This window comes from Drosophila melanogaster, chromosome 3L, assembly GCF_000001215.4.
Source record: "Drosophila melanogaster chromosome 3L".
Taxonomy (NCBI): Eukaryota; Metazoa; Arthropoda; class Insecta; order Diptera; family Drosophilidae; genus Drosophila; species Drosophila melanogaster.
The window spans coordinates 12,016,269-12,036,586 of NT_037436.4; the positions used below are offsets into that span (position 1 = coordinate 12,016,269).

Consider the following 20,318-nt stretch of genomic DNA (forward strand, 5'->3'; position numbering starts at 1 on the left):
AAAACTCGCAGAGGCAGACAACGAGGCTCACACAGAGAGAAAAATGTAGCTACTAACATGGGCTTATAAAATAACGAAATTCAAGTATTTCGAGCTCACATCTCCCAATGAATGAGAAATCTAGCTGAAGCTAGATTTTCTTTCTCTTAAATTAACTTATATATATATATATAATATTTTTGTTTCCAGTGTCTGCACTGCAATTACAGCGGCGGTATTTAATGACCGGGTCCACCGAGCTGGCAACAAGATTAATGGTTCATTCAAGAATTCGATTTTCGGCCATCGGAGCAACAACAAAAGCAGGTTCATATCAAAATGCATGCTTTTTTTGGCCAAGTATTTTTTTTTTTTTTTTTTTTTGTTTTAAATTATGAAAAATAAAATATACATCTCGTGTTTGGCTGCGGGGCGTTTTGCGAGAACAGTAACAGTGTCGAAGAACTTGGCGGTCCCAGACATTGTGACACCAGCAAAATGCAGCACCACCAGCAACTCCAATCCCCCAATCTCAATAGCTGGCCAAGACTCGTTTTTGGCCACTTGCACACCATGAGGGTGTGGGCCCGGCCAAATGGCTGCTTGAATCAAATGATATTTCAACAACAGTTGCTTGTGCTGAAAAATAATTGTTTAAATGTCATAAAATAAACAACGTAAACCCAGCGGAGGGTCAGCCAAGTGTGGATACCTGATGAAAATTGCATTTGAAAGCTGGCCAAATTAAAAATAGAGACGAAAATAGTAAGATTCCATTTTAGATTACTTAAATTGAGGAAATTATTAAGATCATACTGAAGCTAAGCATTCAATAAAGCTATAATTATATGAATTAAGAATTTATTTAAGCTCAACTAAGAAAACGTGAGCCATTTAGATTTAATTAAATCTTAATAAACAATCGAGGTATTTAAGGTGTGTAAAAAACAAAATCAAGTGAGTACATAGTATTAGTAATTAATCGTTTTAAATTGTTGGCATTAAACTACTTCTTCAGATATCTCACATAAATTAGGCATCGCCAATTGAACCGCCCTCTAAACCTTGAAATCATTACAAAACACACCACTCAGCATTATTCATCCATGACAAATGTTTATGATCACGAATCTTGCATATGGATGAATGTATATTCGAGTATCATTTAGTTGCCAACATTAGCGAATCGCATGCAAAAGTTCCTGCGCGATTTTAAACGCGCTGGCATTTCAAAAGCGACCGCAAAAATCTCGCCCACTTTGCATTTGGCATCTAATGGAAATCGTTGGCGGTTTCAAAAAAAAAAAAAAAGTGCCCATAAAATCTGGGGCCCAACATTGTTGGTACTTTGGATACCAAAACTTATACATTGCTTGGCAGCATTTTGGCTAATGCATGCGCATTCGATTGCCAAATTTTCTAGCTGGCTTTATTAAAGCATACTTCTTGTATTGTAATCATACTTAGAATGTTGGCCAAGTGCGAGGTGTTGGCTCAAATTGGTTTTCCTTGTCATGCACGCTGCACTGGGGAAAATAACCATTTAGAAGAAATAACCATTTAGCGGACAGCAAATAACACTAAATCTAAACAGCATAATAAACGCCTTTTTTTTTGTTCCGTGTGATATTGGTTCAAGCCAAACACTTGAAGGCAAAGTGATTTCGGCACTCAACAGACTTTGTTTAATTAAGATTTTTTTTTTTTTTGCATTCGGTTGCCTGAGCTGGCCGATGTCAGCCCAATTTGAATACCAAATTTTATGAGGATCATCGAATGGCAGTGCCATTCAATTGCAATTGCTGTCAAGTGAAAGCCATCGCTCTGCTACTGGGTAAGTGGAAAAGCTTGCCTAACAATAAACAAGAGCCGAACATTAATCAGTTGGGTAAACATTTCGAACTGGCTATAAAGAGACGATTTATATAGAGTTGTTGCGCGGAAATATGTCAGCCATTTCGACAATTGCCGCCGAATTCGAATTGAGTGAGAAATTAAAGGCCACAAGAGCCAAGCACTACATGGTCATAATTAATTGACAAGCTGGGAATTAAGTTTTCCACTGGGCAATATAAATCAATGCTGGCCGAAATACAACAAATATTCACAATATTCATGCTGAGTGCCTCCTTACTTCTGCGAACATGGCCACGAGCGGTGAGAAAAATTAATGCATTTACTTAACGATCGATAAATCGCGTCGAAAAAGCCGCTCGACGACAACCGAATTGCGCAAAAATATTATGACCATCGTCGTGTGGCTATGCTGGCTGTACATATCAAAGGCCTCCGCCAACTCTGGGCCAAGATAATCCAATCCAATCGAATCCGGCCAGATCAACAAGACCGAACACACGACCTGAGATATTGTTTCTCAACATGCAAATGCCGTGCGATTTATTTGAGGAAGCGGCTAGCATGCCAAGACCCCAAACCCCAAACCCCAAGCCCCCCAAACTCCCAAACTTCGAAAACCAAAAAACACCCAGAGATAGAGATACGGGGAGATAAGCTGTTGAGATATTGAGACAGCCACCTGACTCGGTGAAATGGGTGAGAAAATATACAATATATACCATATTCATATGCTTGGCAGTACGCTAAAAATGCAAATGCGCCGGCGAAATTAAGTTGTTATTTACCTGGCTCATTTATTTATGGCATTTCGAAAGTTGACAATCCTTTCGCTATCTGTCATCTGACCCATCGGACTTTGGACATCCACACTGGCTACTACTACTACCGTCTTCCAACCAATTGAGTTGCAAATGAATTTTCCCATCAGCTTTCTCATGAGCGGACCAGAATAATGGTGCACTTAGCATAGAGTGAAAACTATGCCCCTAGTTGGGCGCCAATTTAATTTTCGGGAGGAGGTTGGCTTTTCACAATGGGCCATAAAAATTATAACTACGCGCAAGGAGGCGCACACAAATCATAAAGCAGAGAGAAAATCACATAAAAACGTATTTCGGTTTATGCGTTAATCAATGAGTTGCGAGGTATTACCATAATTGGACACATCTAAATTGTTTTCAACTTTTTCTTCTTATCTACCCAAAAAAAAAAAAGCTATAGAAACTTAAGTGCTATAGTATTCCTTCATTTAATTATAATTTATTATTATCATGACTGCATAAAGTTGTTTCATAGATTGGCTATCAATCAAACTAAGTAAAATATTATATAATTTTGTTTAGTGTAAGGCTTAATTGCTTGGGATTGATTGGAGCAATGGGTACTCTCACTTGCATTCATCAGAGACGCGGGTCGTCTTCAATATCACACGGCTTTATTGATTTCTGGGAAAGTGAAATGCACTTTTGAGCGCTTCAGTTGGGCTCGGCGGTTACGGTTTCGAGGCACTCGAAAAAGCGTTAACGTAACGAGAACAAGTTGGGCGTAAAATGCATTGCATGTGCACTTTCTGAGGCGGCATTCGGCATTCGGAACTCTGGCTTTCGGCTTTCTAATGCCTGAGAGCCGTGGTCAGGTCGGTCATTTATGACCCTGGGAGTGTGAAACGTGCTCGGCATGCCGAATGCAAATGGTAATGGCTATCCCAGTGGAAATGGACCAGACCGTGCGGCATTTGCATCCATATCCATTCCCATTCTCCAGCCGCCTAAGTACTCCACTTGAGCCCGGCTTAGTTGAGCGTAAATAATCTTGAGATGCAGGCTGCCACTATTTGACTTATGGGTCAGGTGAAAAGAGTCATTTGGCCAGCTAACGCTTGGTAAAACCAACCAAGGAGTGCAGAGTGCGATTCTAATGATGACAAATGGTGTTAGGGGTTAATGAATTTGCGGGAAATTTAAGAATAAGCTTGAGCCAAATACAATTTCATAACTTTTTAATCTGCCCTCTTTGAGCTTCACTCACACAGTTCATTTACAAAGACGCCGTAAATCAACAATCCAGCGTATTTCCCAATTTAATTAGCAGCATTTTAAGCAAACAAAACGTCGGACACTTTAACACCTTTTTTCCAGTCGAATCCGGAAACGAATGAAGGGCCCTTGGGTTTCTTATTTACCTTTTTGGCTAAAGCTTAGAAAGTGAAAACTTTCATGATCAAGTCGAATTAAAGGCCAAATCGTTGATTGCAGTTCGTGGATTGCACTTTTGTAAACAATTTTAAGTTTCAAATGTAGTCGTTTTGAAAGTATCTCAATACTCTCAATGATGGTGTTAATAGGCCATATTTCTATGCTAATGAATGTAATTACAAAACATCATTATAAGCACAAATCATTAAAAAAAAGTAGTTACAAATGCAATTTATTGCATTTAACAAACAAATTTATTCATTTTTTTGCTACTAATCATTATAGCTTTCTTCTTAAGGCCATATTTAATTTTTTAAGCGTTGCTGGAACTTTTTTCTCTGCATATATTATGCAAATATTTTCACCCATTTCTCTTCATGAAAGCCGTTTCATCCAAAAGTGTCTGCATGTTTTATCACTTTTCGCACAGCCCGCAGTCAAATTAATTTCAGTCAGAAACTTTGGCCCAGCCCTTTTGGATTCTTTCTTTTTTTTTTGTTTTTGAGTTGGGTTTTTGGGTAGGTGTGTTTTAACCGCTGGCTCTTTCTTCGCCCGGCTTAATGATTAATTTGGCCACATGTATGTATGTTTTATATTTCGCATTTATTGTGCTTTGGCGTTGTGGCAAGACATCTTTTACCGCTTGTACCACCGACAATGTGGCTCATATTTCTGCTGACAAGCCAACTGATGTCCATGTCCATGTCTCTCCTTATTTCGCCCTTCGAAAGCCACTTTCTTTACATTTATCTTGGTGGAAAAATTTTAGCTGTAGCCTTTTGTTTTAATCGCTAATTGCACTTTGTGGCAGGCCACAATTTACTTGTTGGCAAATTGAAATTTGGGCCAATAAAGATAAGCCTTGTAATTTGTTGTATATATTTCTGCGTATGTGGGCAGTTTTTGGTTTATTTTCAATTTAAAATACGGGCCAGCTGAAGTCAAATCGAGTTAATGTGATGTGGGTGTGTTTATGATACGGCATGGATTTCTTTTTATCAGAATTGGTTCGTAAATTATATTTTGCCATTAATTGAAAATGGCATACAGCGGGCAATTATTTTTATTCAGTTTTATTACTCAAGAAATTGGCAGTAACGGTGGAGATAATCCATTATATAGCCACTGACAATTTAGCAGTTTCTTAACTGGATTTCCTCATTAAGATAAACTATTAATTACACTATAAATTCGAGAGCATAAAAAGTTTAGACATGAAATTTACATGGTTTTATATCGATGTATGAAAATAATTGTGTTCATGAAACAAAGCTATTATATGGTTTATGCTCTGAGTTGGTCAAAGATATATCTTCCGACTTGACCCATTCGATTGAATCAGACATTAGTGCCACGCCTCCGTTTAGTGCAAAATAGATAAATGTCAAAGAGGCGGCTAATGAACATATTTCGCGGCATTTATTGAACAATTTCAGCAATTTACGTTTATTAACGGCCCACAAGTAACTCGAGAAACTCTGCGAAGCCTTTGACTCATTTGCATTTTGCATGCAAATGTGGTCAAAACACACATACTAAGTAAGTGTTTTCCAGTGGCTCAGCTGAAGCCAATTAGCAACTTATAGTGCTGGCCTTTCAATTTCAAATCCCTGGGCAATTTTCCAACTACAAATCGCTTTGGCAAAAGCTTAAAGTTCTCTTTGTGCCAGCCTTAATTAAAGTCTAATTCTGATTCAAGATATTATGAAAATTGATAAATTGTCGGTTAGGACGGACGTTTTATACGGCGCCCAGCAGGTGGCGTTTGTGCGCGTTTTTTGTCGCCCGCAAGTCGCACCGCGAGTTCAATGGCGCGTTTGTTGCTTTGTGGAAATAATCAGTGGCTTGTTCGACATCGGATTATGTTAGTAAATGATATGTTGGCTATGGCCATTCTCAATATGCATTTAAGCCTGATTGCAGCTATTGTTGTTAGCGTAATTAAGCGAATGATTGTTAGCAGAGCGAAAGTTTGTGTGTGTGTTATAAACGACGGCTAATTAATGGCAATACATTCTAGTGAGGCATATTATCAAGAGCTAGACAAATACATATCGTAAAATTGGATTGTAATTTTAATAAGTGTGTAAATATTTCGGAAAATGAACGGACTTCTTTTAATGATATTTAAGTAACTTTGTATAAAAAATTATAAAATGTAGAAAGATTATTAGAAATAAGCTTGATAAAGAATATTATTATGAGTTATACTACAGATTAATTCTCAGCTTTTTTTTATAAAATATTATAATTTCTTGTCTGATTTGGCATACGATTAAACTTGTTTGACTGCCATTTTCCAACTTTGCTTAATGAAATCTAAACTGCATCTCCGTTTAATGTGCATATCTTATTGAAATCGAACGAGAAAAAGGTTGTTTGCATTCGAGTTCCTGGGTCACACCCTCATTCGATTCAACTTGAACCCATGAATATTTGCACACATGTCACAATCGAAAGTCATCGCGTTCAGTAATGAATAATTGCACAGCAGGTAGCAAGCAGAGGAAAAAAAACCAGACAAAGAAACCTGTGGTTTCACACAATCGAAATCAGTTCGAGATGCTGGGGATTCAGGCAGGTGTCGCACTATGCCAACTAAATACATAAATCTCTTGCGAAACCGAAGCAGCCACTTTTAAATTGAGCTAATGATACACGGCGACTGCCACACATCCATCCAATCGAATACCAATTACAATGCTTGACATTCCGCTAAGTAAAAGATACAGACGCGTACTCAAGGTGCGCTCGATTTGATTGATTACCTTCCCCAACTAGCTAGTTTTCGTTTTGGTTTTTTTTTTTGGTTTTACTAATCATTAATACGTGATGCTATCGAAATTGTGGATAATTAACGCCATATTTGTTGCCAGCAATGGACAATTAGACGAGGCACAGACCAAAAGTTAAAATAAATTGCATGCGAGATAAAAATCGCGCTTGCCGTTTGCTGCCTCGCAATTTTCCTTGCGTTTCAGCAGTTTCCAGCTAATGGCTCGAAAAACGCGCTTGAATCGCTCGCGAATCGCTGGTCGCGATATCGGCTTTATTTGGCGCTTTTAATGCAAACTATTTCGCATTTGAATCACTGGCATTTTCCAACTTGATTTGTCGCCTGTGCATGTCAATCACAAACATTGAGGTATACCTCTGATTTTCTTGCGCCTGGATAAGTTTATGTCCACACAGCAGTGGGCGAAAAAGTAGGTATGATCCGAATTAAAAAAAAATATTAAAATAAAATAAAACTAGGATTAATTACTGTTTGTTAAGCTTAATAGCGACATATAGCATAGTTTTTGTATGACCTATTAAATTGGTAGCTCTAAAAATATTTATTTATAGTAGAGATTTAACTTTCTTTTGCATTTTCCGGTAAAGAAAAAAATACATATAAATCTGCTCATAGCTGTTCGCTACTTTTTTTCGTCGATCAGCGCTTATAACACGATTTCCAAACGATAATTAGACAGAAACCACGGGACCAGCTGCCACTTAATCTAATGACAGTTCTCAAACCCCAGCACACCTCACTTGGTAGGCAACTCCCAACTTCCAGCTTCCAACTGCCCGGCTGATCGGCAATTGCCTAAACGGCTTCTGGTTTGGCTTAGATAGATAGTTATGTAAAGTGCTGGCTGGCAAACGACCACTATATCAAGGCGCACCGATAGCTGACACACTTCCGACATACGGGTATCACCAGTCCAACCATGTCCAAATCCATATCCATAACCATCGCGGAGAAATGGAAAATCAAGGCAAGACGATCCAGCCGTCACTGGCCAAAAACAGTGAAGTGACACTCATTCTCCGGCCATAAACTCAATTCGCATCAATTGCCTGTCATTGAGCGAGTTTTTCCGGGCGCATCTGCACTCATCACAAAATCAAATCAAATGAAATCAAATCAAATCAAGCCGATACGAATAGTATCGCTATGAGTCGCATTAATCAGTCGCGATTGTAAAAGGAAACTTTCTTTCTTGGGCATTTCAAAGACTGCGACTTGTTTGTGGATCTTGACTTAATGGCACTTAGGTGTCGAAGATTTTATGATTTTACGATCGATGGTGTTATATGGCGCTGTTGATTTGTCCAGGCAAATTGGGGAAGGTAACAAATGTGGCCTTTGTTTACAAAGCGTTATCTATGTATGTCGGTGCCAATCCTATGCTTTTTGTGGAAATTGTAAAATATGCTTAGCAATCTTTAATAAATTCCCTATTTGAATAACCTATTAAATGAGGTTTTCTTTTGTAAATAGAAATCCTTTCTCTGATTTAAACGCTAATCCCATAATTACTTTGCAACTTTCGCGAACACTCAAATCAAATCTTTTGGCCACACAATATGACAATAATTAGAAATCAATTTACACGTCGGATTTGAGATCACCGCCAATCTCGGCCGGCTTGTGGAGCATTGTTTGTCTAGCCCGTCCTTTTCGACTGTCGGATCAGAGTCGGCGGCCAAAAATTTACATCCATGTCCATGTCATGTGTCCAAAAGACTTGGCACGTTTATGTTTGCTTATGTGCCAGTATTAAAGTCTTAAGTGAAATCCCATGTCACGTGTCAGAGAGCGGTCCGAAAATATACAAGCCCAGCCGAAAACGAAAACCGAAAACTGAAAACTGAAGCTCAGCCCCCAAAAACCGAAATCAATTGAGAATCGCTGCGAAATAAATACTTCAGCAAATGCGAATGTTAATAAATATGCTGGAAAAAGTCGAAAAACTATATACACAGAGGAAAAAATGGACAAAAGTGCTTGAATCGTTCTTTTGAAATATTTTTGAAGTTTTGAAATGCATAAGTTTGTATTGTTTTATCTGGAACCATTTTTTTGAAAATGTTTATATTCATTTGCAATTTGTGTTTATTACGTTCTGAGCCTTATTTTTTCCTAGTGCATGGTGAGTATTTTTGGCCTGGCTTAGAAAGCAGAAGACACTGGACGATGTTTTGTAGCCTGAGGCCGTCCGCCGAAGTGACCCAGTTTCCCTCCATCGCCAAAGCATCTCCAACTCCATCTCTGTTCGGATCTACAGTTCCAGGCCTACAGATGCTGCTGCTCCTCCTGCCACAAACGGCTACCCAACTTCGTCTGGCGTCGAGCGGTGGAAAAACAAACTGTCAGTTTAACCATTTGACAGTCGCTTTGAGATACACAAGCGCAGATATGAGATACGACTACGGGTTCGCGTATCTGCAGCTACTTCTGCGGCGACTGCATCCTGCCAGACAAGCTATCTGGCACCGGCGATCTGCTCCAGCCCCTCTTCATCCCATCCTCATCGCCATCCGCATCCATAGCCCCATCCTCAAAGGCCCCCTGATCTTCTCAATCCTCGAGAATTGGCTCCCAGCGGCGCCCGACAATTGAAACTTTTGCGCCGTTTTGGCGTATTTAAAGTGACATTTGCTGACAGTCGGTCGGCGATGATCCCGATGGAAAAGATTGGAGAGGATTCGTGGAGGAGGTACTGGTGGTGGAGGAGTTGGAGCTGCCTGTGATCTACGATACAACCAATGGTTGATCTTTAATCGACCAGTCGATCAGTTCAGTGGGAAGAGTTATTATCGTTATTGTTAAATCAAATGCATTTAATTAGGAGGAAAGTGATGGCTGTAATTGTTTTGTAGATTTATGGCCGAAGATAGTTGATTTATTTTACCAAATTGACGATGCTAAAGAGCTGTGGCCATTTCAACTATACTATAAACATTAGTTATACTAACATTTTACTACAACTTACTTAGCATTAAGATAGTTAAATATATTCTAAATCCATTTATGTACCCTTTATTTTTTTATAGTAATTCAAAAGTTCTTAGCTAAAATTTGGTTTTATTTCCCTAAAAGCTTTCTGTTACCACCCAGAAAATATTGATTATAACTTGACCGACTTCTAAGAATCCTATTTTACATAAAACAAATGGTTTCACACTCTTTTATGGCTTGATTAAATGCAGATTAAACCGTTTTACGATCAGTTTTGAGCTTTGACATAATTTTAAAGCCCCAAAAGAGGTGTTTCGCCCACGATTTCATCCGAATTTCGTTGAACGGGAACTCTTTTTTTAGACATTGAGCCAAAGTGGCGCTGCTGATAGCCCAAATGGGCGACAAAAGAGGCGCTTAGAAAAAGATGAGCGGAAATGGGAGTCGATGAGATACATATACATATACACCGAGTATAACAGAAATATCAAAAAGTCGCTTCACCGCCAGTTACAAAAGAGTCTTCTTTCCCTTTTCCATTCTTCTGCGTTGAAGAAATCAAGCTTTTCTTTTTTCCCCCCCAACTTCTCCATTTCTTTGATGGAGCCTCTTCATCTCTAGTGGCAGCATAATCAAGAGGCCATTAAAGTAAACACACTAAAGACGACGCCGATTCCCCTACCACCATCGCCAACTTCAAATGTTGTGAGTGATATGAAAAGGTACTATTTCTTTAACGTGGGCAAGGTACAAGATAAATACCAATAATTTGCTTGGGTATTATTGTACAGTTTTCTACTTAAATATTATTAAATGCAAATTTAAATCATAGTTTGTGCTTAGATACTAAGATATCGAGAAGTATCTCCAATTATTCCTAGACTTGCAATTGTAAAGTGCTCAACCAAAGCAGATACTTTCCACCACTGTTTGGCCGATGCAGCACCTGAGTATGATGAATGTCGAAAAGTATCTTAGAGTACGCACTCACCTGCATGTAGCGCGCCAGCGCTGCGTTTCGTTGCGCATGCGATCTGAGCTGCGGCTGCGGGGATCCAAGAGGACTCACTATCGTCGATGTGGAGCCACCGATTCCGGTGTCATAGCCCTGAGCATTGGCGCCATCAACATCTGTGGGGTTGGCAATACAAAAAAAAAAAAAAAAAAACAACAAAACGATGTTAGTAATCAAGTCAAGAGATGTTTGCACAAACGCACTCGGGGGGAAAAATGCAAAGTTTAATTGTGGAAATGTGTGAGTGCAAAAAAACGGCTAAAAAGTGGCACACATATGTATGTGGCCCTTGAGAAAGAGTTTTTCCTGCCAAATGCATTGGGTCAAAGATGACTGATGTGGGTCAAGAAGTCATCGGGAGTTCGTGGATCTTTATTGAAATTGAACTGGTGGGAAAAGTAGCGTGCCAAATTTCTCCGCTAGACTTTCAGTTAAGCAAACAAGCATAAATGTTTAGCATTACAAATTTATTAGAAATATTTTTAATCTTTATTTTGTTAATATAATATGTTTCAAGTTTGCAACAATTTCTTTGAGTGCCTTTTTAAGTCACACATAATTATCCTATCTAAATGCCGTAACAACAACTGGTTGTAGGTAATTTCCATACCACGAACTGTATCACTTAATTAGGTATGCAAATAAAGCAGAGCCCTCATCATAAATAAAGCGCAATCCACCGAAGTTCCCGGCGAGATCGTAAATTCTCACAGCCAGAGGCCCCAAAACAGGTGACACGATCGTGTACGATTGGCAGCTAATAAATCCAGTGGTAAGATGGGAGTTGGAAGTTGGAAGTTGGCCCATGGAATCGTGTCAGCAGTTGGCTAAGTTGGCTAAGTACGGCCATAACTTTCGGTTTTCATGGGCATGTAACCAGTAGGAGTTAAAGTCTCCACTTTGTCCAGACTACTGTACCGCGAGCTTCTGATTTTTATGAAGTTAACCGACAATACGAACTCTGCATGCTAAGCAACTTGTACTCAATTTGAATATTAATTTACCAGAAATGAATGGTGAATATGCCCAGACCAGGTATCTCATATTCAGTGCTGCATTTGCAAACTGAACCGCTATTTGAATGACACAATAAATTGCCAGGCTATGCAAATTCTTGAGTGTTCATTTTGTACCCATGTATCTTCAGGCCCTTGCCAAATTTAAAACTAAATATTTTAAAAAGACTGGAGAGACATTTTATTTAGAGGAAGGCTTTCACTTCCGCTGCAGAATATTATTTTGTTCCTTGCAATTTATTTAGCACACATTTTAATAAAATGACGCATAAACTCTTGAAACCAATTGGCTATCATTATTGCATTTTTTTATACCCTTTTTCGCTCCACTTTAAAGATGCATCTTTGACCACTTAAATAGCCATTTGTTTCGGAATTTTCAATTTTTTTTTTCCACAACACAAGAAACAAAACACCGAACATTATTATGGTGGCTGTGCAATTTCATCGGCATTTTGCACTCAACATGTAACAAAATATTTGCCTGCCACATATGGCATATCCGAGAGATATGCGCAAACAGCGACGAGATACACAGCGCAACAGCATATCTGGATACTGAATACTGGATATTGAATACTGAATACTACTGTTGGCTGTTGAATACTGGATATTGAGTACTGGATGGACTCACCTTTCAGCGAGCTGTTCATGCACATGGGGCACTGGTCGTTGCGGAACATGCAGGAATAGCACCGCTCGTGGCCGCAGGTGTCGATCAGTTTCCGTCTCTTGCCCTTGTCGAAGGATATGCGGCAGGAGGGGCAAACGGATCCACTGGCATCGTGCTCCAGGAGTCGTCGGATGGACTGGAGATCTGCAAAGGGAGATTGGCAAACAGGTTAGTCCATAAAGTTGGCATCCATAAAAAAGCGAAACAGTTTAAAGCGTTTCGAAATGGTAATGAGCAAATTACGAGAAGCCCTTCAAAGGGCTTCACAACCAGGTGTTTATTTATGATTCCTGGAATCAGGATTAGTCCGACAGATTATCATTACCACTTTATAGTGTACTTAAATGGAGGCTATAAAAGTAATTTTATAATGATAATAACATTTGGTATATATGTAGATACATAATAACAGGAAAGATATTTTAAGAAAATAACTCGAGTGCATTTAACTATTTTAATTAGCTAGATTTTTATAGCACCGAAACAGCAAAGTTTCAGTTCCCTTCTTGGTCGTTCGCTTTGAATGCAATTTTATAGTTTCCACTCCTTACCAGATTAAACTGCCAAAAAAGTAGTAAAATTCGAATCTAAATACACAAATCTCGCTGCACTTGTCTTATGGCCACAGTTTGCATAAATTGATTCTGTCAATTAAATCTCGTTTGTGCAACTGTCAATTGTCTTGGACCCAATCTCAGTTCAGCTCTTTTTTTTTTTTTTTTGGTTTTTAGGATCGTTTATCGTTTGTTTGGTTTTTGTTTTTTCCAACTGCACCTGCTCTCCTCCTTCGAATTTTTTGCCCCACAAACTGGCCATTTAAACCAATGCCAATCAGCGGAATTCTTTACTCGACTGCACTGGCATCGTACTCGTAATTGATTTAATCTACGCCGCCTGCCTGGTTTATTATTTCTATTAGCACTTTGTCTTTCTGTGTCAATATTATGTAAAAATGCCGGCCAACGAACGTCAGCGTTTTAATATGCTTGTGTTTTTTTTCTCGAATTTTGTTTACAAATTTGGAGTAAAAAACTGCTGACGTTCAATTGGATTCGTCGGAAGCAGAAGCAACGTGAATAAATGATTTCTTAATTGTTTAAGCAATATTCTTAAGAATATTAATTCTATATAGTTAAACAACTAATATTTAAGGAAAAACAAAATGTCAGTATATAATTTTATATATATTTTATATCCATCACATGTGCTAGAGAAACAACCCTCTCATCCAATTTGTGGCTTTAAAAAGCGAATGTTTTTGCTGTCATCTGATGTTTTGCATACTACGCTCCCCAATTAGTTGCACAATTTGAGGACGTCAGTGGCAGTTGCAGTTGCAACCCCAACATGCAGTTTGCCACCCCTGAGATGAGGTTTCCCTCGCTTTTGTGGCATCTGGCGCATTGGCTGCTGTTGCGCCTGCGCACACGACATGCCACCGCATTTTCACTGGCATTTTCTGCACTATGCAAATTGCGAATTGTAAATTGCCTTTTGTCTGCGGCCAAACAAATGTCAGATGGGGTGCACTTGTTGATTCGGAACAGTTGTTCAAAAGTGCTGCCATGTGCTGGCTGGAATGGGGGATGGTCAATTTTGTACGATGTATGCCATCATCCAACACGCTGACTTTGCCAGCAAAGTTCACAGATAGGCCAGTCCATGTGGGCTGTGCTCTGTGATTACCTACTCCGCCTCATCATCCTTCTTTTTCCAACAGTCTCCTAGCAGAATCCTCTTCGATTCGGAGGACTGGCAGCTGCGACGTCCCACGCGGGAAAAGCAAAGAACTGGCGAAAAAAAAAATCAAACTGCGGCTTTTGATTTGCAATAAATAATGGAGAAAATGGTTGCCTGCTTTGCTACCCTGTTAACCCAAGGCGAAAGGGTAAATGCAACTTTTGGAAATGATCTTACAAATATTCATTATCTAGAAAAGAAGATTTTCACTTCTTATATTAGGTATCACAACCAATTGAGATTGCTTTAAGCAAGAAGTTATGGCTTATGTATCATAAAAGTATAGGGCATTCCCTAGTCGAATCGTTCGTTATTCACGCTCTTTCCCGTTTTTGTCAAGTGGGCTTGAATGGCTGTGGATATGGAAATGGAAGTTGGAGTAGAAGTCGAAGCCCATGCGCTTGTAATCCACTTTGCCCGCCGACCGGACGTGGTTCTCGTTGGCGGTTGTTTTGTCGCAGTCGTTGTTTCCCACTCTCCAAATCCCCGAACAGGAATCGCAAAGCCTTCCACTTGGTCTGGGCTTTTTGGACATGTCGAGCCATCTTGGCCAGCAGAAAGCAGACTGAAAGACGACCATTTGTACTTATGCAATCGATAAAGTATTATCTTGCAGTCCAAGTCAAGTCACCTGCTGGACATGATGATTTGTTGGCTGTCCTCCCAGGTTACAGTTTTATGTGTGGGCTTTTGGGGCTATCAATAGTAAAAGGCCATCGAATTCCAGTTTTACCGAGGCATACGATTTATTTTGGTCATGGGAATCAGGGGCATATAGCATGTATCAGTACTATTTATAAAAATATAAATATGTCTCACATAGGATATACAATATAGATTAAACAATGCGTTTAGCTTCAGCTATATGATTTCAAATTGATGACATCCTGCTATAATATAGAATATGTAATGGTTTCCTGTTGGCTACAATGTATTCTACGCTCTTAACTTCAGCAAGAAAAGGCAGCTGATTATTCGGACTTGATCTGATATAAAGTGTGGGCTGCCCGAAGGTACTTACTTGTAAAAACATTTACATTTTTATATGCATTTATCAGGCTTAGACACGCACGTTGTTCTATAGAGCGTGGTAATATACTTAATTTCATGGGTATTAAACAAATTAATTGCGTGGATGCAGTTTCGCAATTCTTGGCTCGTAAATCATGGCCCAAATGGGAAAGATCTCAGCTGCTGCTGATTTATGGAGCCTGTTTTTGGGTTCAATGAACTCTCTGGCTCGCATTTGAATGCAACAATGGAAAAACCAAATCTAAATTGCTAAATTATGCGAGCTTAGCTACTGAGATCGCCGCCCCCTCTCGCAATTTTTCCCTATTTTTCCATTTTTTTTTTCTCTACGCATGCGCAGCACAATTCTGGGCTTCATTGGATTTATCCATTGCGGTCTGCGCTAAATTGATTTGAATTTTCCGCCGCATTTTCCTCTCTCTCTCTTTTTTTTGGTCGCAAATAAATGCTGGTGGCATGCCGGTTTGCCCCCTCAAAGCTACCAAGTTTCTGCGTCGCATGTGGGCGTTTTATTTCTGCTAAATTGGCAAACCGCATCGCACGGATCGTACGACTATATAGTCGGCGTGTGGGCGATATGTGTATCTGCGTGTCTGCATCTGCGGGGTTGTGTTGGCACTTGTTTTCCTTTATGTAATTTCTTTGCAAATTATTTTCTTAATACCGAACTCGGGCCTAATTCAATTTGTGGTTTCTTCGACCCAAACGAAACGTTCCCAGCGGAATGCCTTTTTGGAATGCGGAACGATGATAGCCGTAGTTATGGCGGGTTAACCACAAATTCAAATTTCTAAGTGCATAAGTAGTAAAGTGGTTGAGTTCTCAGAGGAATGTGGGAACCTTAGAATGCGAGTGCTCAAAGTTCAGAAGAAAACAATTGAAGAAAGAATGCGAAAATGCATCCTTAAGCTGCTTTGAACACCATATAAACTTTGTAAAATGATGTACTTCAAGTTTCTAAATCTTTTTTAATGGCAATTCTGATTAAACTGTATCGAATTCTATTTAATTCAATATCCTACACTCATGCTTTCTACATCACCTTAGTGCATTTCATTCAGAAATGATTCTGTTACGCTTTGTACTAAGCTTAGTGCTCCTCATAAATACCACAGAATGTTCTTTTCTAAAGGGTAAATCCATTCAGAGCACTCATCACCACTCTTTTGAATATTAAATCTCTTAGGTTGCAATTATGGTGGATCCTGCGTGGATGAGAAATGGCGAAACGACACACATTGGAATATCATTTGCATGGAATGGATGGAACTTGACAAAGGTGACATTGATACCTGTCCAAAACCATGGAAATGCTGCCATACTACGCAATACGAAAAGAAGATTCCGTATTCAAAACACTAACCGTGACGCCCTAAACTTAAATTTAGCTACAATAAATGAGAAACAGGTTTCTCATTTTATGGGCCAATAAAATAAATAAAGTCAAAACAAAAGGGCACGCGCTTCTCTTGTTCTTCAGTAAAACAAAGGCTATTCACAAACGATTATTCAAAAACGTGTGTCTGCGAATTAGTTAAAAACGTAAAAGTAGCACTCCATGTAGAAGAGAAAACTATCTTTAAAAAAGTCGAATAAGTGGTAGATTTTAGTGTCAGTTAAAAATTTGCAATTATAAAATGCTGCATTAAAAATAAAATGAAATGAATGAACCTCTTAATTTTAGGTATTTTTAAAAGTATGATTTTTCGAAATATTTATATACAATTGTAGTAAAAGTAATCTTCTGTTTGGCAGGGCAGGTCAGGATTTTTCTAAATGGGCTTTTGCCACATCGATTGGACAGCTCAGGGTTAAGTGGAGAAACAACTGACCCAGCGGGGGGGAGCTCCAATAGAAAAATGCGTATTCATTACAATTGATTGACAGACCAACTGGACGCGGACCCAGACCAAATCAATTCATGCCTGAAGTGAGCGCCCAACGGACCATGGACCATTTACCATTTACCATTGGCCACCAAAGAAAAAAAGGCCAAGCACCACTGACCACCACCAATACGACCACAATCGACAACTTTTTGCAGCCTCAATTAGATTTCAGCAAAATAGAGCCAGAATAGAGTCCACACTTGGCTTAAAATTTGTATCTTTCAGATACGATTTTACATATCTCTAGCTCAAAATTCGAAAAAAAAGATATTGTATTGTTATAGCTAAAATATGTTGTTACTTTTCAATAATAGCAATAACAAAGATCTTATTATTAATTATAAAATATATATATATATATATTTATATTATTACTCAGCCTTATACGTATATATCACTTAAATATATTTAAAATATTTCTCCGAGTGCACTAGAGATGATTTTTCAGTTATATGAAACATTATCTTTCCAGCACGGCGGTTTTTCATTGTTCAAAGTTTGAGCAAAATATTTGTTCAGTAAATTGCTTTGACTTTGGATTTGGTTTTGGTTTTGTTTATGTTTAATTGCTTTTATCATAAATTCTGCATTGTGTTTTAAATTTGATCGTTTTGAAGGGCTTTGTTTCGATAAAACATTTTCAAGTTCACTGTGTGGGTAGAAAGTGTTGTGTTAAATATATATTTTTTTTCTGATTGGTAGTTTATTTTCGCCTTTTGTTGTTAACAATTTGCGTGGGTCATGGTTGGCATTGTTGTTATGTTGATGTGTGGATAGTGTTTGTCATCGTTGGTTTTTTTTAAATGAGTCAGCTTCCCGGCAGTCGGAAGTGAATCGAATCGAAGCGATCTATAATTACACCGGTATTCCTGTGCACTCAAATTTGCATTATTCTGCGGAATTAGTGGTTATATAAAAGTGTATGTACATGTTCTTAGGGGTCTTTTGAAAAAGATGACAAAATAAAGGAAAACAAATTCGGGAAGTGAAAGGTGCTGCTGGAACAACAAAATGATAAAACAAACAAAAACAAATCAAATTAAGCGCGAAATTGGATGTTTCTTCTTATTCGTTTCTCGTTGCTAGCAGTTATGCATTTAACGTTTTCAGTTAACCCTCTTTATTTCGAAAGGCTTGTCCAGCGAATTGTTAAGTAAACCCAGAAACGAACTGCTAAATGTGTCATAAAACCGCGAGAGCTGTCCGCTTAAATAAGTCGCAAACAAATCGGCGACCATAAATAACCCAAATAGCCGCTCGAATGGCAAATTTCGTGAGATTCTGCACTTTGATGCGCTCACTGGTAGTTCGTGAAAACGTGAGTTGAGTTCGACTGAGAAGAGTTACCTAAGCGTAGCCTGCGGGAAAATCAAAAAAAAAGAAAGAAAAACAAGGAAAAACGAAAAAGTTGGGCAGGAAAAACGAGGCGTTGCCAACTGGCCAGCGGAAAAATCTATGGACCATTGCACTGAGGGCTGTGCTCACTTTTCAGGTAAAACCTCATGACGAACACAAGAAGAAACTCAATTGGATATTATATATATAGATATACCAACCCATCTAAAAATATTATATCATAGACAGATTTAATATTATCTTAAGTTTCAATTCATTTTAAGTAAGTAAGTTAAGTAAGAGCTTATTAAATTGAAATTTTAAATAGATACATATCTCAGAGAACTATTCCCACCTCAATTAAATGTGGTTCAAACCATTAGTATCTGGAAATATAATTGCCAATAGAGATACAGATTTTCTTTTGTATAAGAGCATAGTTCTTAGCTCCCTTAGAACTCCATTTTAAGCACCTTCCCTGCAATAATTTCCAGTTTTCACAAGTGTTAAGCCTCAACTCTCTACTTCTCTGCACTCCACTTCAAACTCATATGTCTTTTCTTTTATCTACCATTTAGCATTGACCCACATTCCTGGAAAGGCGGCAAAAGACAACAAGTTCAGGCCATATGGAACCATATGTATAAGGTGGCATCTTGAGTTGGATCGTTGAGTGAAATGTCACCATTAGTCAAAACCGAATCAAATGAATATGGCGGCGGTAAGTGAATATTTATGGCACTTCCAAGTTGTGCGACACATGCAAATTCGAATGTGTGTCAAGCAGGCCGGAAATTTGCCAACACACACGCACATAAACACAGATATAAAAATCACCCAATGCGAATAAATCAAATGCCACTTCCGCTGCAACGTGGGCAGTAAGGCAATATAATTTTTATAGTGCCTCAGAGCCCAATTCGAGTCGAAATGAAAAGTGACAATTTCATTGTGGAAGAGACGTCGAGTATCAAGTCAATGCCGCGCCGGCATTTCGTACTTGTAAACAATTTTTCCATTTTTTTTTTTTTTTTTTTGCAATTTCAATTTTGGGGGAAGCCCACGCACGAATGTATCGGGCCCAGACAAGTTGGCCACCAGCCCCGTCTGTCGGCTGGCTAACTCATTCATTTCCAATACGCCCCAGCTGCACAACACTCACAGCTGATTCATTCACTCGATCATTCCGTTTACGTTCCCATTCATAAGACATTTTTGCTTTTTGACAAACAGTCTTTTGGAGTCTCTGGCGCTTTTGTGGGTCGTCGCATTCATCGTGGTCGTATCGAATGCAGCGGTTTTAGCCATGGTCCAGAGATCGCTGACCATAATTGGCAGCGACCATCGATCGATCAGTCGCACTCACTAATGCGGGCTTGTAGGCTGCATTTAGCATTTAGCATTAGGCCAGCCAATGGATTCGAGTTCACAAAGATTTAGTGCATCGCCTTCGCTTTGGTTTATATGGCCAAGTCGAGGAGTTGGGCAATTTGTTAGGCTATAATTGCCAGCATTATGCGGGTTCGAGGTGGGAGTGAAAAACAGGTGATAAGAGCTAATAAATCTTGAATTTACATTTTTATGGACTCTTAAGCTTTCGGTTCTGAAAAGATTGATGTGTGAGTGATATTATAAGATCCACTTTCAATGTTTCCACCAACTGTATAGCAGAGTTTTTTGGTTCGCAAATTTCAAAACCCCACTTTCTTTGCTTTCTAATGACTGATTATTTATTTCACTTTAAATTTAAATGAAAATGAACTATTAGCATAAGCATCATTTAATTCCATTTATTAAACAATCGTTAAAACTCTTAGTTTCACATTCCGTTCCACTAAATCCATAAACCACTGATA

At 38.8% G+C, this 20,318-nt stretch overlaps 2 protein-coding genes and 1 long non-coding RNA gene across 11 annotated transcripts in view; 2 read left to right on the forward strand and 1 right to left on the reverse strand.

Annotated features, from left to right (window-relative positions):
• The window catches only part of rols (rolling pebbles), a 56,635-nt gene that overhangs the window by 8,044 nt on the left and 28,273 nt on the right, over positions 1-20,318 (reverse strand). For all 9 annotated transcript variants that reach the window (NM_001274810.1, NM_001274808.1, NM_168487.2 and 6 more), the window contains 2 exons: positions 12,428-12,610; positions 10,754-10,893 (listed from right to left, as the gene is read on the reverse strand). In NM_001274810.1, coding sequence (NP_001261739.1) covers positions 10,754-10,893; positions 12,428-12,610 — 323 coding nt within the window. The remainder of the gene's footprint in view (positions 1-10,753; positions 10,894-12,427; positions 12,611-20,318) is intronic.
• On the forward strand, positions 11,533-11,885 carry lncRNA:CR43994 (long non-coding RNA:CR43994). Its single transcript, NR_073925.1, has one exon. It is a non-coding gene; the product is annotated as a long non-coding RNA:CR43994 (long non-coding RNA).
• Positions 16,289-16,731, forward strand: CG43993 (uncharacterized protein). Its single transcript, NM_001274811.1, has 2 exons — positions 16,289-16,371; positions 16,425-16,731. The coding sequence occupies exons 1-2, from the start codon at positions 16,302-16,304 to the stop codon at positions 16,598-16,600; spliced, it is 246 nt and encodes an 81-aa protein (NP_001261740.1). The 5' UTR covers positions 16,289-16,301; the 3' UTR covers positions 16,601-16,731.

Bases quoted from the DNA above. Each gene is read 5' to 3' on its own strand.
- CG43993 (NM_001274811.1), top strand. From the start codon at position 16,302: ATGATTCTGTTACGCTTTGTACTAAGCTTAGTGCTCCTCATAAATACC. The intron at 16,372-16,424 runs GTAAATCCATTC...TAAATCTCTTAG, and splicing joins AGAATGTTCTTTTCTAAAGG to GTTGCAATTATGGTGGATCC.